Here is a 13,504-nt window from a genome sequence, read left to right as displayed (position 1 = left end):
GTCCGACCTGGGGACATTTATGGTCCCCTCCCCAGATGGGGACTCCAAGGCTGGTGTAGGAGTCGCCATGATGATTTTAAAATTTTTGAGTGAAGGGTGTGTATGTTATTAGGTGCTTGTAGTTTTGTGTGGAGGAAGAGAGTTGTCTTTAGAGGGCAGGCTGTGACTGCCCCCTTGTGTTGTGAGACACAAAGGGAAACGTTCACAGCTGGGAAAGGTCACAGCTGGGTTTAATGATAAGTTCACGGCACCCCCTGAACAGTGCTTTAGACCTCACTGGGAGTAATTATCGTTTCGGCAGGTGTCTACTACCTCCTCCTGCAAACTAGTCACGTTGATCTGATATTGTACATAAATCCACATCCTTAATGTGGCAAACTTGTTCTGTTCATTGCGTTGTAGGTGCCATGCTGTACTAACCTTCACCTTCAACTCTACACTTCATCAGTCATGGACTCACCAAGGCTGAGGGCCACTAAGAGCTGTACGCACCACCTTTCAAATAAATAAATAAATAAAAATAAATAAAAGCAACACATCAGTCCATTATTCACAAGTCAGTACAACTGTAACAACAGAAAATGATAAACTGTGCACAGATCAACGTTTAATATTCTGCAGTCACTACACACAAACAGCTGCTATAAGCATTATGAAACAGATTCTGCTCCAGGAATGTGGTATTTATACAAATTTCTGGTAAAAAATGAGAATCCAGGAAAATTATTAAGGGATGCACAATATGAACACTTACAGTGATTTTTGTCCTTGACTTTAATGTTTCTTTACACTGTACATTGCCAGACTTTCTTCATAAAAGCATAGAGGCATTCTGTGAAAACTGCACCAAATCCTGCCCCTCCCTCCACACACGCAGACGGCACACACGGGTACAATAACGAATGCAAAGTGCTTCACAAACCAAAGCCAACAGTAGTCTTTTGTGCATACACATTATGCTATACTTTATACATTTGTTGTCTTACTCACAAATAAATAAATAATACATCACTCACAACTTTGTCATCAGGTGAGGCCCGTTGGTGGGTGGCCCTCCCACCTGCAGGCCCAGACACAGCATGGGCAGCGCTTGGCACCACTACTTGCGTGTGCCCATCAGTGCTTCATCCATCAGCTCGTCGTCAATAATGCAGGGGGAGGGCTGGGAGGCGACGGAGTGGGGAGAGATCATGTTGAGGGGGGAAGGCACGGGGGCAGGAGACTTGACGATCTTGATGGACACTGATGGAGAGGAGGGGTAGCCCAGGCCTGGCAAGGTGGGTGGCTGGGAGCTCGAGATGGAGGAGGATATACTCTCTGGCAGCTTGGATTTCTCTCCCACAAGGTCCTGGTTAGCAACACTCCCCTGCTCCTTGCCCTCCACACCCTTTGAGGTGGGTGGGTGCAGGGCAGTCTGACGCAGCGGTGGTATTGCTGGTGTGCTGACTGTGGTGGAGGTGGTGGTGGAGGAAGGTGGTGGAGGGGGTGGTGGTGGTGGTGGTGGCAGAGGGGGTGGAGTGGGGTCAGTCAGGAGGTGGTCCACGCTCCCCACACTGCTGCTGGAGGTCACGGCAGGGCGGTACGGAGGCAGAGAAGCTTCGGGCTTACTCTTGGCTTCCTCTTTGGGTTCCTTGCTTGCCTTGAATTGGGATGATGGGAAAGAATCCTGCATGAGGTCGCTGGAGGAGGATGGGGCGGCAGGGGGAAGAGTGGGGGTGCTGGTGCTGGATGAGTCATTGGTGTGGCTGGTGTTGCTGCTGCTGCTGCTGTTGCTGCTTCCCTTCTCCATGAACGTGTCAACTATCTTACTGGATGATGAATCAGTCAGTGATCCCAGAGTGGAATCTGCCTCTGCCTTCATGGGTGCCGGCTTCTCCAGCTTATCAGCACGTGAGTCTGTTGTGGCTTTGCTTGTCTTGTCTGTGCTCTCTGACGACTCCAGCTTCCTGTGGCTCAATCCCTGACTTGGACTTTCTTCCTTAGGAGTCTGTTTGGAGATTGGATTCTTCACAGACAGGCTTTCCTTCTTGGCATCTGAAGGAGTTGAGGTGAGAGACTTGGTGGGAGAGGTGTCTTTGGGCTTGATTCTGTCGGCTGAATTGATCCGATCCTTCTCCTTCTCCTTGCTTCTCTCACGCTGGTGGTACTGCAGAGGGCTCGTATGGACTCCAGGAAGGGTGGTGCCCAGCGGCGACACAGCAGTGGCAGTGAAACTGGACACTGAAGACCTGGGTAGCTTTGGAATGGGTGGCAGGCTGGACACTGACAGCTTCTTGGAGGCGGGGCCACTGACCACACCAGGCTTCAGGCCAGATGGGGACTTGGACACAGAAGGTTTGGGAGAACTAGAGGAGGATGACTTTGATATGCTCCCATCTTTCATCTTAGTTTTGTTTATTGTCAACTTTAGGCCTCCAGTTGAAGGCTTGACAGTAAATTCAGTCTTCTTGTCTCCTTCCTTCTTGCTTTCAGTCCCATCTCCCTTAGAGGAATCCTTCTGGCTCTTGTCATTCTTCTCAATGATAGTGACGGTGTCAGACGTGTTGCCAACACCAACCCTCAGCTTGTCAACGATGTCTGACAAACTTGGTCCCTTTCTATTTTTTGGTGGGGAAGCTTTTGCCTTGTCAATGGAGAAGACTGGGGGCTTGTCATCCAGGGAGGCGGGAGCTGTGTGGGGCTGCGTGCCTGCGAGGAAGGATGAGGCGAGAGAAGAGGAGGAAGCTGACTCCCCTGTTGACACTTTGGTGATGGTGAGAGCATCACTAAGACCATTTTTTATCTTTTCACTTACTGCTGAGCTTGAAGAAGAGGAGGACGAAGAGGAGGAGGATGAGGAGGATGAGGAAGACACCTTTGGTTTGGTAACTGTGGAACTAGATGATGTGGAGGATGTGGATGAGGAGGAGGAGGTTGTGGTTGTGGTGGGTGTGGTGGTGGTAGTGGTGGTGGTGGAGGTGGTGGTGGTAGTGGTGGTGACAGATGCTGCTGTTACTGTTACTGATGATGATGACACTGTTAAGGATGACGATGAGGATGAAGATGACAATGCAGAGGACGAGGTGGTGGAGGTGGATGACGATAACGACGACGATGATGATGACGATGCAGATGAAGTGGATGAAGAGGAGGACGAAGTGGCAGAAGAGGAGGTGGTGGATGAGGATGAAGGAGTGGATGAAGTCGTGGAAGATGAAGAGGAGGAACTGGAACTGGCAGGACGAGAAGGGCTTGAGCTGGAACTCCTCTCCTTCTCTTTGGTCTTGAGTTTGGGGGAGAGGGAAGGCTTGGAGAAGGTGGGCGAGGCAGACTTGAGCTGTGTCATGCTGGGCTTCCCTAGGCTGGTGTGTTTAGGGGACATGCTAGGGTGCTTTGGGCTGCTGCTGGAGGGCTTGGGGCTGCTCCTTCCCTTGGGTGACGAACTCTGACTACTGTTCTGAGTGGGGCTGTATATCACCTTGTTGGGCTTGTGGGTTGGGCTGACGGACACCTTACTAGGGAGGACAGACTTTGATATGCTAGGGGAGAGGGAAGGCTTTTTAGAAGGGGACTGGTAGGGAGGTGTACTAGGTTTGACGGTAATGGCCGAGAGCCCTGACTTGCTCCCGCCCTCGCCTTTAAAAGGGTGTTTCAGGCCACTGCTGATGATTTGAACCTTGGCTGGCTTGCTACTGCTGCTGCTGCTGTTGCTGCTGCTGCTGCTACTGCTGCTGGAGGTGTTATTGCTAGGGGAGTCGTCACGTTTCCTCTTCTTGTCCTTCCTCTCCACATCTTTCTTGTCCCGCCTCTCTTTCTTGTCCTTGTACTTGTCGTCGCCAGACTTGAGAACTGGAGTGACGGTGATGGAGGAGGGAATGGAGATGGGAGTGTTGCTGCCTGGGATGGGGATGATCTCTATCCCCGGCCTCTTGAGCAGCGCCGCACTCAGGGAGGTTGAGGAGCTGTGACTGCTGCTGCTGCTCCCACTGCCAGACTTCTTGTTGGAGGTCTCAGCTTCAGTTAAATCTAGAACAATGGGGGACTTGCGTGAGTCGTGTCCGTCTGTCCGTGGCTTCTTGACCTTCTTGATGTCCTTGCTGTCCTTGATGGAGTAGGAATTAATCTTGGCATAGTTAGCAGCAGAGGCAGCCCCGTACACCTGCTCCCTCAGCGCTGCCAAGTCACTGGTGACAATGTCTGTGGTGCCCCCGTCATTGGAGGACCGTCGTTTGCTGAGGATGTTTGGGACCTTCTCCACCTTGATGTCCCTCTGCTTGATGTCCACCAGGCTGGCCAGGGCATCACTCTGGCACGAGTCAGAGCTGCGGTCATCCAAGTCGATCACGTCCTCTATGTACTTGGGGCTTTTGCGGTCCGAGTCTTGGGCGCTCTTTTTCTTTCTGACTTTTGCTGTCTTGGCCTCACCTAAAAAAGGCTGGCTGAGACCCTGCTTGTGCCCCATGGCTCCTAAGAGCGCCCCATACCCAAGGGGAGTGCCAGCTTCTTGCACGGCGTTCCCCAGGGCAGCAAGGGGATTGGTGGTAGTGGTGGCAGTGTCCCCACTCGCTGTCTGCTGGCCAGGGGGAAATGGGGTGTTGTAGTAGTTCTGTGAGGTGTTGGTGACCACGTTGTTAAGGTTGGTCATGTGGGGAGCCATCAGCTGGTCACGCCGCATGCCCAGCTTGTCGTACTCGTTCAGCAGAAACTTGGTGTTCTGGTTGAAGTCCGAGTTAAGCTTGCCACTGCCCATCATGACGGCTGAGTCCCCGCTCATCACTGCATCCTTGCGCTCCTCCTTGGCCACCTTCCTCATCACTGCACGCATCGTCACCGGGATGGACATGCACCTGCAAACAACATGTCTTTCTCTTGTTTGCCACTCATAGATGGGAGACAAATCCATTTCAACCCACAAAATGCATCATTACTGTGCATACCCAATCTACATCTACTGTCTTCAAAACACTAAACAAACTAAATTGGTTAATCATTCAAACTTCATTCTACAGGGACTGGCACCTTCACTGGGCCTTTTTTTTTCCTAAGTTTTGCACAAATATACATAATTCTTTGACTGAACTAATTATAAAGGCATGGAGAGCTTAATGAAGACTTTAATAAACCCCTTCACCATGATTAGCAGCAAGTCACAACACTAAAAGCACTCTACACAATCTTTACAGGCACCTAAAGAAAGAAGAAAGGTGTTAAAAGGCTACAATTTCCAATATCTAACCAGTATAATGTTTAGAAAAGAAATGTTTCACAGCAGATTGTGATAAAGAAACTAAGTCTCAGATAGCAGTTAAAAAGTAAACATATACTTTCTCCTTTCACTGGTACAAAGATTCAGTGTTCAACCTCACCTCTGCAGAACCTTTGTCACGTACTCCTCGGAACAGAAGCCTGGGTCAGGAGTGAGGGTGTGCAGGCGACACCGGGCATTGCACAGGTCTGTCAGGTCTATCTCTGCTGTGGCTGTGCTCTCCTCTTGTGGATGCTCGAAGGTAACAGAGATGTACTCATGGCTGGCAGCCGTCACCTCGAAGATGTATGCTGAATCCAGATCTGAGATAACATAGAGGTTTAAGTAGTTTAGGTACAATTCAAGAGGGAGGTTTGAGGATGCCATGATGCCAATGCCCACCACTGCTGCCCTCTCCTCCTCTTCATATTAAAATCTCCTGTAACTTACAAACCACGATGATAAAAGCATTTCACCACAGAATATTTCCAACTTAAATCGACTTAATCTTTTATATCTGACAAGATGTGATTTTTCTCCTAAGACAACTAAGACAACTGTTTTACACAAATGCCTGACTGATAGAAGACCCTCACCAAGGCAAGAAATCCCTCTCATGACCACATCAGCTTAAAACAAACATATGGATTCTACTGAGCCGTAGAAAGTTACGATACATCTTGTTTTATTGCCATGCTGGACTAATATCTATTTCTTATATGGGTATTCTAGATAGGGCCACTACACACATACATTCCAGTTGACAGGCACTTCCTCTCTCAGTCACACAGCTTAAAGTGAACACAAAAGACCCTGCTGAGTTCCTGAAGGTTAACTAATACACACATACATTTAAGTTGGCAGACACTTCCTCTCACAGTCACACAGCTTAAAGTGAACACAAGGGACCCCTCTGAGCTCCTGAAGGTTAGTGCTCACCTTGCTTGCTGGCCGGCCGCACACAAGAAGCGATGAGGGCGTTGAAGGCAGCCTGGGCTCGGAGACACATGAGGATGCTGGTGATATGTGTGGGGTGAGTGAAAGGCACGCAGCTCACCATCACCCCTGGCAGCTCCCCGGCACTCGTCATGAAGTAACAGTGTTGTTGGTCTGGCAGTGTCTGTTTGGAGGGCAGGATCATCAACACTGACATCCTAAGGCTGGTGTACTTATTGTAGATGAATTGTGTTGTTTTAGTTTACCAAAAAAAGCTTTATCTTAGTAATGGGGGTGTTTGTGTGATAATCCATATACCATTAATGTCTTTTCCTTGTAATGATAAATATAATAAAGTATTTGAGGTTTTACAAATAAAAGTGACATGACATTGTGACATGCATGATTAGGTAAGTTTGAGAAATGAACAGGGAACAATACTCTCATTTCTCAGTTCATTTCAAGCACTTAGCCCACAAAAATGATTGAAAAGAAGTGTTTGAAGTGTTTACAGATAAAAAGTGGACATTGTGACAAGTACAATTAAGTGGCAAATGCAACACAGACAGAGAAATTAAGAGAATGACATTAATATTACAACCCATCCCAAAGACATGATGGGAACACAGACAGAAAAATTAACAGAAAACAACTATTTCCCACCTCATTCCAAAGAAGTGAATGGAACACAGATAGAGAAATTGACAAGAAATAACATCAATATCAAAACTCATTCCATTCATGCACCACCCAGGAAAACCACAGAGGCACCCACCACAAAGAGGCCACGGTTGCTATTGCACTCGGAGTGGTTGTCTGCGGACTGCTGTATAATGAGGGGGATGAGGGACTGCTGGTTGGTGGGATCAGCACACTCCAGACCTGTCACCTCATTAATACGCTGCAGCAGAGCCAGGGACACAGGCATGGGGCGTTGCAGCTTGAGGGAGAAGCAGGCGGGCAGAGTCATGCTGTTGTCTGTGGTGAGGCCTGAAAATGATGGAAGCCTGTGGGGAGAGAAGAAAGGATGTTAAATATTGTCTGTGGTGAGGCATGAAAATTATGGAAGCTTGTGAGGAGAGAAGGAAGGATGGTAACTGTTGTAGCCTGTGGGGAGAGAAAGTAGGACAGTAACTTGTGTTGTGGTGAAGCCTAAGAATGATAGAAGCCTGTGGGAGGAGAGCAGGAAGGATGGTAACTGTTGTAGCCTGTGGGGAGAGAAAGTAGGACAGTAACTTGTGTTGTGATGAAGCCTGAGAATGATGGAAGCCTGTAGGAAGAGAAAAAAGCAGTAATGTGTACTGAGAGACACCCACTTCTTGCCATTGGCCTGCTTGGTGATGAGCATGAGTGTGGTGGTCTGCAGTTTGTGGGAGTTGGACGCCTCAATGTTGACGGTGACGTAGTGAGACAGCTCCCGAGAGTGTGGTGTGTCAGTGGTGAGTGTGATGGCGCGCCCTGCTGCCACATCCAGGAGCTCATAGGGCGACACAAAGTACACCAGCCGCATTGCATGGCCTGGAGAATGGAGGGTAATATTTAGGCCTAGGTATGGCTTGTCCCTTATCTAGCCACATACTCAGGGCACTGAAGGAAGGGCAGCATGTAAGCCCAGATATGACAAATTAACAATACTAATCTAACTTTATACCAGGGAAAAATCAGCACATATAGGCTTGGACATGACAAATCAACACTACTAATGTAACTTTACACTAAGGAAAAATTGGTACATGTAGGCTTGGACATGACAAATCAATACTACTAATCTAACTTTATACGAAGAAAAATTTAGCACATGTAGGCTTGGGGCATGAAAAATCAACACTTCTAATCTAACCTTATACCGGACATAATCAATACCCCTTAATATAACCTCATAAAGACTAGAACATTGATAGGTAGGTTAGATAGACTTCAAGTAAGGCCAACATAAGATTCCCTAGCAAGCCCAACATAACAGATTCACTGGTGAGCCAAACGTAGTGGATAGGTTCCCCAGTACGATCAGCAATAAAGGCAGCATCGCATACCTCCCCTCCGCCGCTGCAGCAAGCCCACCGGAGACTTGAGGACCAGCTTGTAGGGGTCTGTGATGGTCTCCTGTGCCAACTCAAACAGCTTGGTCAGGTCTGTCTCCAAGGCCTGGAAAATATAAAATGGAGATCACTGAAATGGCATTGAGCATCATGAAAGTACACTAATACTGGGATATCTTTAATTTGCAGTGCTTATCTATTCACTTAAAGAATTATAAAAAAATGTATATAGAAGCTATCATCCATTCCCAAGCCTGATATTCAAGCGATGGCATTCAAGACTCAAGGAACATAACTGGGATGGGTACCTCTCTAACGATATATAACTATCAAAATCAAAATTAACAAAATTATATATCTTACATGAATTACAGTTCTTTAACCACCCTGCATTTAGGTAATTAGTAACAAATGCATTGACTCCACAGAGAGATGACAACAGCACAAACCTGCAATGCTTGAAATGCCTTGCTTTTACTCTTCTTGTCAGCATTCAACTGATATATGGAAGAGAAACCCTCGAGGTGGGCAGTGAAGTCAGCAAAGTCCCCTCTGCTCAGGCACTCCATCAGCTCTGGTGAGGACTGCAATGGGAGACAAGAATTAGCCAATCAATGTGAACAGAGTCAAATCAATCAGGGAGACAAGAATTAACCAAACAATCTGAATAGGATCAAATCAATCAGGAAAACAACCATTAGCCAAACAATGTGAACAAAATCAAATCAAACAGGGAGACAAGAATTAACCAAACAATCTGAATAGGAGCAAATCAATCAGGGAAACAACCATTAGCTAAATAATGTAAAAAGAATCAAATCAATCACTCTCAAACATACCCAAACCAGTCTCCCCACCACTCCAGTACCAGTGACAAAGCTTTAATCTGGTGTAAGCCTGAGTGATGAAAATGTAAAACTATGTGCGTCAGTTCTTTTTGTTACCTATTCTGTGCTGTCAAAATAGTTAACTAGTTCTCATCTTTTACATGCATTGCTTATACCAGATTAGAGTTTTTCCCAATAGTACATGATTAAAACCCTCTATCACAAAGTTTCAAATGCCAAGCTCTCCCAGGATTTGCAGCAAGACAGGCAGCAGCTCACCAGGCCTTCGTGAGTGCTCTGGTCCCCCGCCAGCTCCACCTTCACATCCCGCACACGCCCGTCAGGCTCCAGCAGCACCTCCACGTAGAACATGTCACACGACACAAACACCTCGGATCCAGACGTCCCCGCAGTGAACTTGAGTCTGGAAGAAGGCGATTCACTTCAGTTTATCTATACATCATGTCATTAATCCCACACAGGCTGACTTAACTTTGGTACTTATCATGATTTTTATGTGACATCTATTACAGATATGAAATCATTATAGACAGGAGAAAAACAGGGACTGCCACACGAAGGCTTGACAGCCTCTTGCACCTTCCCTTATTTTTGTATGTTCTAAAATTGCTAAGTCTATCTCTATACCAGGCTAGCCATCTCAAATGAGCTGGCCCAGACAAACCACCACACAAATCATTCACACTCTTAACCCTGTCAGCCCCTGGTGGAAAGAGACAGTCTGATGAACCACCCTACTACAACCAAGGAGCTGAGGTATATCACAGCTGGCCACACATCCACAGCAAGACCCAATAGCATATACTGATTTATCCCTGCCCCTTCATAACCTTCTCTAATCAACACCTACTCCAATCCTGAGACCACAGCATATGTAGGGTACTGCTGTGTGTTCCTTATGTTGTTAAGTAGTTAAGTAAAGGAGTGACAGATGTAGCCTACACACCCAAGCTGTCGTGCTGTGGCCTCCAGCCTCTCCACCATGGCTGAGAGTGATGTAACCTTGATGTTCTTCTGCAGGGTGTCCAGGCAACTGCCCAGGGCCACACGCTCCCCTGGGTCCAGCAGGTGTTGCTTTTTCTGCTAAATAATACTGTGTTAGCCCATTTTGTGGAGAATATTTCTACCTCAGGGTTGTGGTAGGGAGAGTTAAAGGGATAAATTTTAACAAGGGGAATCTTTGCATCTATATTTGAAGTAAGAAAATGAAGGTAAATTATCTGTTGGCTAAATATAAAGCATGAAGGAGGTCATGTCATATTTCACCAATGTTCTGATGAGCAAATGGTATCACTAGAAACGACTGGTGATGTAGGGGGAACAGATAAAGGTGATGAATCTCTGTAGACTGAAAGTAAAACAAGGAGAGAATGAATAAATATGATGAATGATCTCTTCAAGGTTAAAGTGAAACATGAACAAACTTATGTCTGATTTAACCAACATTCTGAGGAGCAAACAGTATGAACGATAGGTAGTGATAGTAAATAAAGATGGTGAATGAACATTAAAGGCTAAAAATAAAGTGTGAAGTTTATGCCACATTTAACCAATTTTCCAAGGGACACACAATATGAATGACAGTAACAGATGAATCAAGTGTACCATAATGGCCTGTTTTATCCCCTTGGCCGACTCCACCAAAGACCGGAAGCCTCCAGCTTTACTGCGCAGGCGTTCCATCAGCACCTCCATCTGCCAGGCCGTGCTGGTAGTGGTGGTGGTGGCAGTAGTGGTGGTGGTGGTGGCAGTGGTGACAGTGGTGGTGGTGGTAGTGGTGGTGTTGGTGGTTGAGGTGAGGGTAGGGGTGCTAGAGTTACTTCCGCCATCATCATCTGAAATAATACAGTTTAGGTAAATAAGAGTGATGTGATGATGAGAGGCACTGCAAAGGTAGATCTAAAACACTATACACATTTTATATCATAGTAAGCCACACTCAGTCATATTAAAACAATACTACTCTCCCCTGATGGATTTTGAAGAGTGCCAATAAACGCTGATGCCTAATAAAACTCTGTGCAGCGCTGACACACTGAAGAGCACGAGGGGCGCCTTCCTACACACCACAGAACACGCCACCACTTCCCAGCCACCACACCAACACACAATAACAAAGCCCCACCATTCTTACAGGAAGTTGGCAAAAATAACACCAGCCATATGCACAACTGAGACCAAATTACTTAAATTCTCCATTGCACATGTACCCTTGTAGTTAACCACACTCCAGTAATTTAAAAGCTTATTGCCACATCATCGCCGAAGAACACTCCGGCCAGGTGCTCTGTCAGACACCAGTGATAGCATACATAGGCGATAATGGCAGCACCAGTGACCCCCTCTATCTGGGTACACGCGAGTCGTTCTGCGGGCTGCACTCCATAAAGCGCCTCGTTCCAGAACCAGATGTACCTCAGCGATGGAACGCAAGAGTGATCTGACGGCAAACTGAAGACACTGGAGGTGATTTTAACGACATAATGATAACAACGCGTCCATGTGATTTTCCTTCCAAGGCCTCCAATCAGCACGCACGCTTCCCAGTGGTGACCCGTGCTGCAAGTGGCCGTACCAAAGACCAGGGGTTAAATGTAGGGACCTTTTCTCATTTCCCTGCCAGTAACTAACAAGCAACACTGGTTAAGCAAATATTAAACCTAAATTAAACCTAACTAGGCCTATCAAACTTATACCTGTAATCAGAACTACCCTACTCTAATGACCTAATCTAACATATCAATAATTTATCCTCCCTAACACTACCACACGCCCATCACCCCCTCACCTCCTTCTCCTCCCTGCCCCTGTGACCTGACCCCTCCCTGCTTCACCTCTGCTACGGTACCACCCACCTAACCTAACACACCACCACTCCCCATGACCACGCCCCCACAACCCCCATAACAGCCCCCTCTTGTCTCTCCCTGACCGTATGACCTGACCCCTCCCAGCCTGACCTGACCACACCTGTCACAACCAGACCCAAAACTTCCACACCCAAAACACACCTGTAAAACATGAAAAACACAGGAGTTTCGACGCAATCGCCTCACAAAAGACGAAAAAAATGGGAAAATAAGCAGGAAAATATATACAAAACAATACAGAATAGGAGAGAGGCAAGAAGGAATGTACCGTTAGTTTTACTCATACAGCAAAGGTATTCGTGGTTTGTGTATGTGGGTTAGTTTATTACACCCTCATGAGTTTTCTTTGTGAGTTTGAAGGGCGTGGGCGGCGTGGGTGCCTCACTTACTCTGGGGCCTGCTGGTGGCGTCAAGCAGCGGCCTCTCCAAAGCGGCCATCTTGATGTTACTGAGATGAATGTTTTACTCAAGTCCATGGATCTGTGTGATTTATCATGTTTGTTGGGTAAAAAAGTGATGATAATTAATTTAAGGTTGAATGAGTATCTAAGAGCGTATATGTAGTGATGAGGGTAGGAAAAGATATATGATATATTAGTGGTTCTTTGGTATATCTTATCATTTGAAGATTTCATGTAATTGGGATGTTTCTGTCTTTATGCGTGATGTGTGAGATTGAAGGATGTTGTTCGTTAACCAGGAAAACGAGACGGCCGAATGTTAATGCATGGAGCGAATGTGAGAGTCGTTGTAAATACAAACACAAGCTGATGATGACGATTATCCTATCCGTTGTTACTACTACTACTACTACTACTACTACTACTACTACTACTACTACTACTACTACTACTATTACTTTACTACTTTACTACTACTACTACTACTTTAATATTACTACCTACAAGACTGAAAATTAAGATAGCTGCACCTTAGGAAATAACTGTACCTAATACTGTATTCCCTAGCCAAAGAATGTGTTCAGGCTCCACAACGATGTAGCATAATTCACAGCATCCTTAAGTTTATACTCACCATGAAAATAAATATATATGAAGCAGTAGCTATTTTTAATATATTTGTTTTGAACGCTTAGAAAATGAAAGTAGATTAATCAACCAGTGGTGTAAAATTTATTCCTTCCTTTACTGACCCTCCTTCATACATCTCCAAGGCTCCTTCACCCCCCTCCGAGTGGTATCCTAAGCCCTCCATCCCGTAATATCTGGGAAAATCTTAGGCTTTGAAGGATCTCTCATCTTTTCTCTCGCGCTCTCTCCTTCCGAGAAATTTAAAAAGTGCGGGAAATTTGAAGATTTATACATGCATTGGTTCATTCGCGTGTGTGTGTGTGTGTGTGTGTTATTGCTAGTTCTCTCTCTCTCTCTCTCTCTCTCTCTCTCTCTCTCTCTCTCTCTCTCTCTCTCTCTCTCTCTCTCTCTCTCTCTCTCTCTCTCTCTGTAGTTGTATGGGTTTTTAAGGGTGTTTTTACGGTTCTAGTGACAGATTAACATCATTTCTACATTTTTAACAGGAGAAACACGCCTTTAAAAGGCTGTAATTGAAGTTACACGGTTTTTTAATTGT

At 46.2% G+C, this 13,504-nt stretch overlaps 1 protein-coding gene across 2 annotated transcripts; it reads right to left on the bottom strand.

The window, feature by feature from the left end:
* Positions 1-594: 594 nt before the first annotated feature.
* Positions 595-12,420, bottom strand: LOC135090284 (mediator of RNA polymerase II transcription subunit 1-like). 2 transcript variants are annotated; one of them, XM_063986927.1, is made up of 11 exons: positions 12,307-12,420; positions 10,653-10,882; positions 9,994-10,130; positions 9,306-9,450; positions 8,649-8,783; positions 8,194-8,305; positions 7,477-7,678; positions 6,936-7,167; positions 6,164-6,344; positions 5,346-5,547; positions 595-4,826 (listed from the first exon to the last, which is right to left on the bottom strand). In XM_063986927.1, the coding sequence occupies exons 1-11, from the start codon at positions 12,353-12,355 to the stop codon at positions 1,100-1,102; spliced, it is 5,352 nt and encodes a 1,783-aa protein (XP_063842997.1). In that variant the 5' UTR covers positions 12,356-12,420; the 3' UTR covers positions 595-1,099. The 2 variants fall into 2 exon arrangements, with proteins under 2 accessions (XP_063842997.1, XP_063842999.1); XM_063986929.1 differs by having other exon boundaries at positions 9,994-10,127.
* Between the last annotated feature and the right edge of the window lie 1,084 nt (positions 12,421-13,504).

The sequence above is a fragment of the Scylla paramamosain genome, chromosome 34 (genome assembly GCF_035594125.1).
Source record: "Scylla paramamosain isolate STU-SP2022 chromosome 34, ASM3559412v1, whole genome shotgun sequence".
In the NCBI taxonomy this organism is placed as follows: domain Eukaryota; kingdom Metazoa; phylum Arthropoda; class Malacostraca; order Decapoda; family Portunidae; genus Scylla; species Scylla paramamosain.
The sequence above is the reverse complement of the archived record's forward strand: the minus strand, read 5'-3'. Positions and strand labels throughout refer to the sequence as shown.

What these genes read in the sequence shown, in the direction of transcription:
- LOC135090284 (XM_063986927.1), bottom strand. Translation starts at nt 12,355, where the DNA reads ATGGCCGCTTTGGAGAGGCCGCTGCTTGACGCCACCAGCAGGCCCCAG. An exon ending in GCCACAGCACGACAGCTTGG is followed by an intron (nt 9,451 to 9,993) that starts GTGTGTAGGCTA and finishes GCCTTCTTCCAG; the next exon opens with ACTCAAGTTCACTGCGGGGA. An exon ending in GCGGCCGGCCAGCAAGCAAG is followed by an intron (nt 5,548 to 6,163) that starts GTGAGCACTAAC and finishes ATGTTATCTCAG; the next exon opens with ATCTGGATTCAGCATACATC.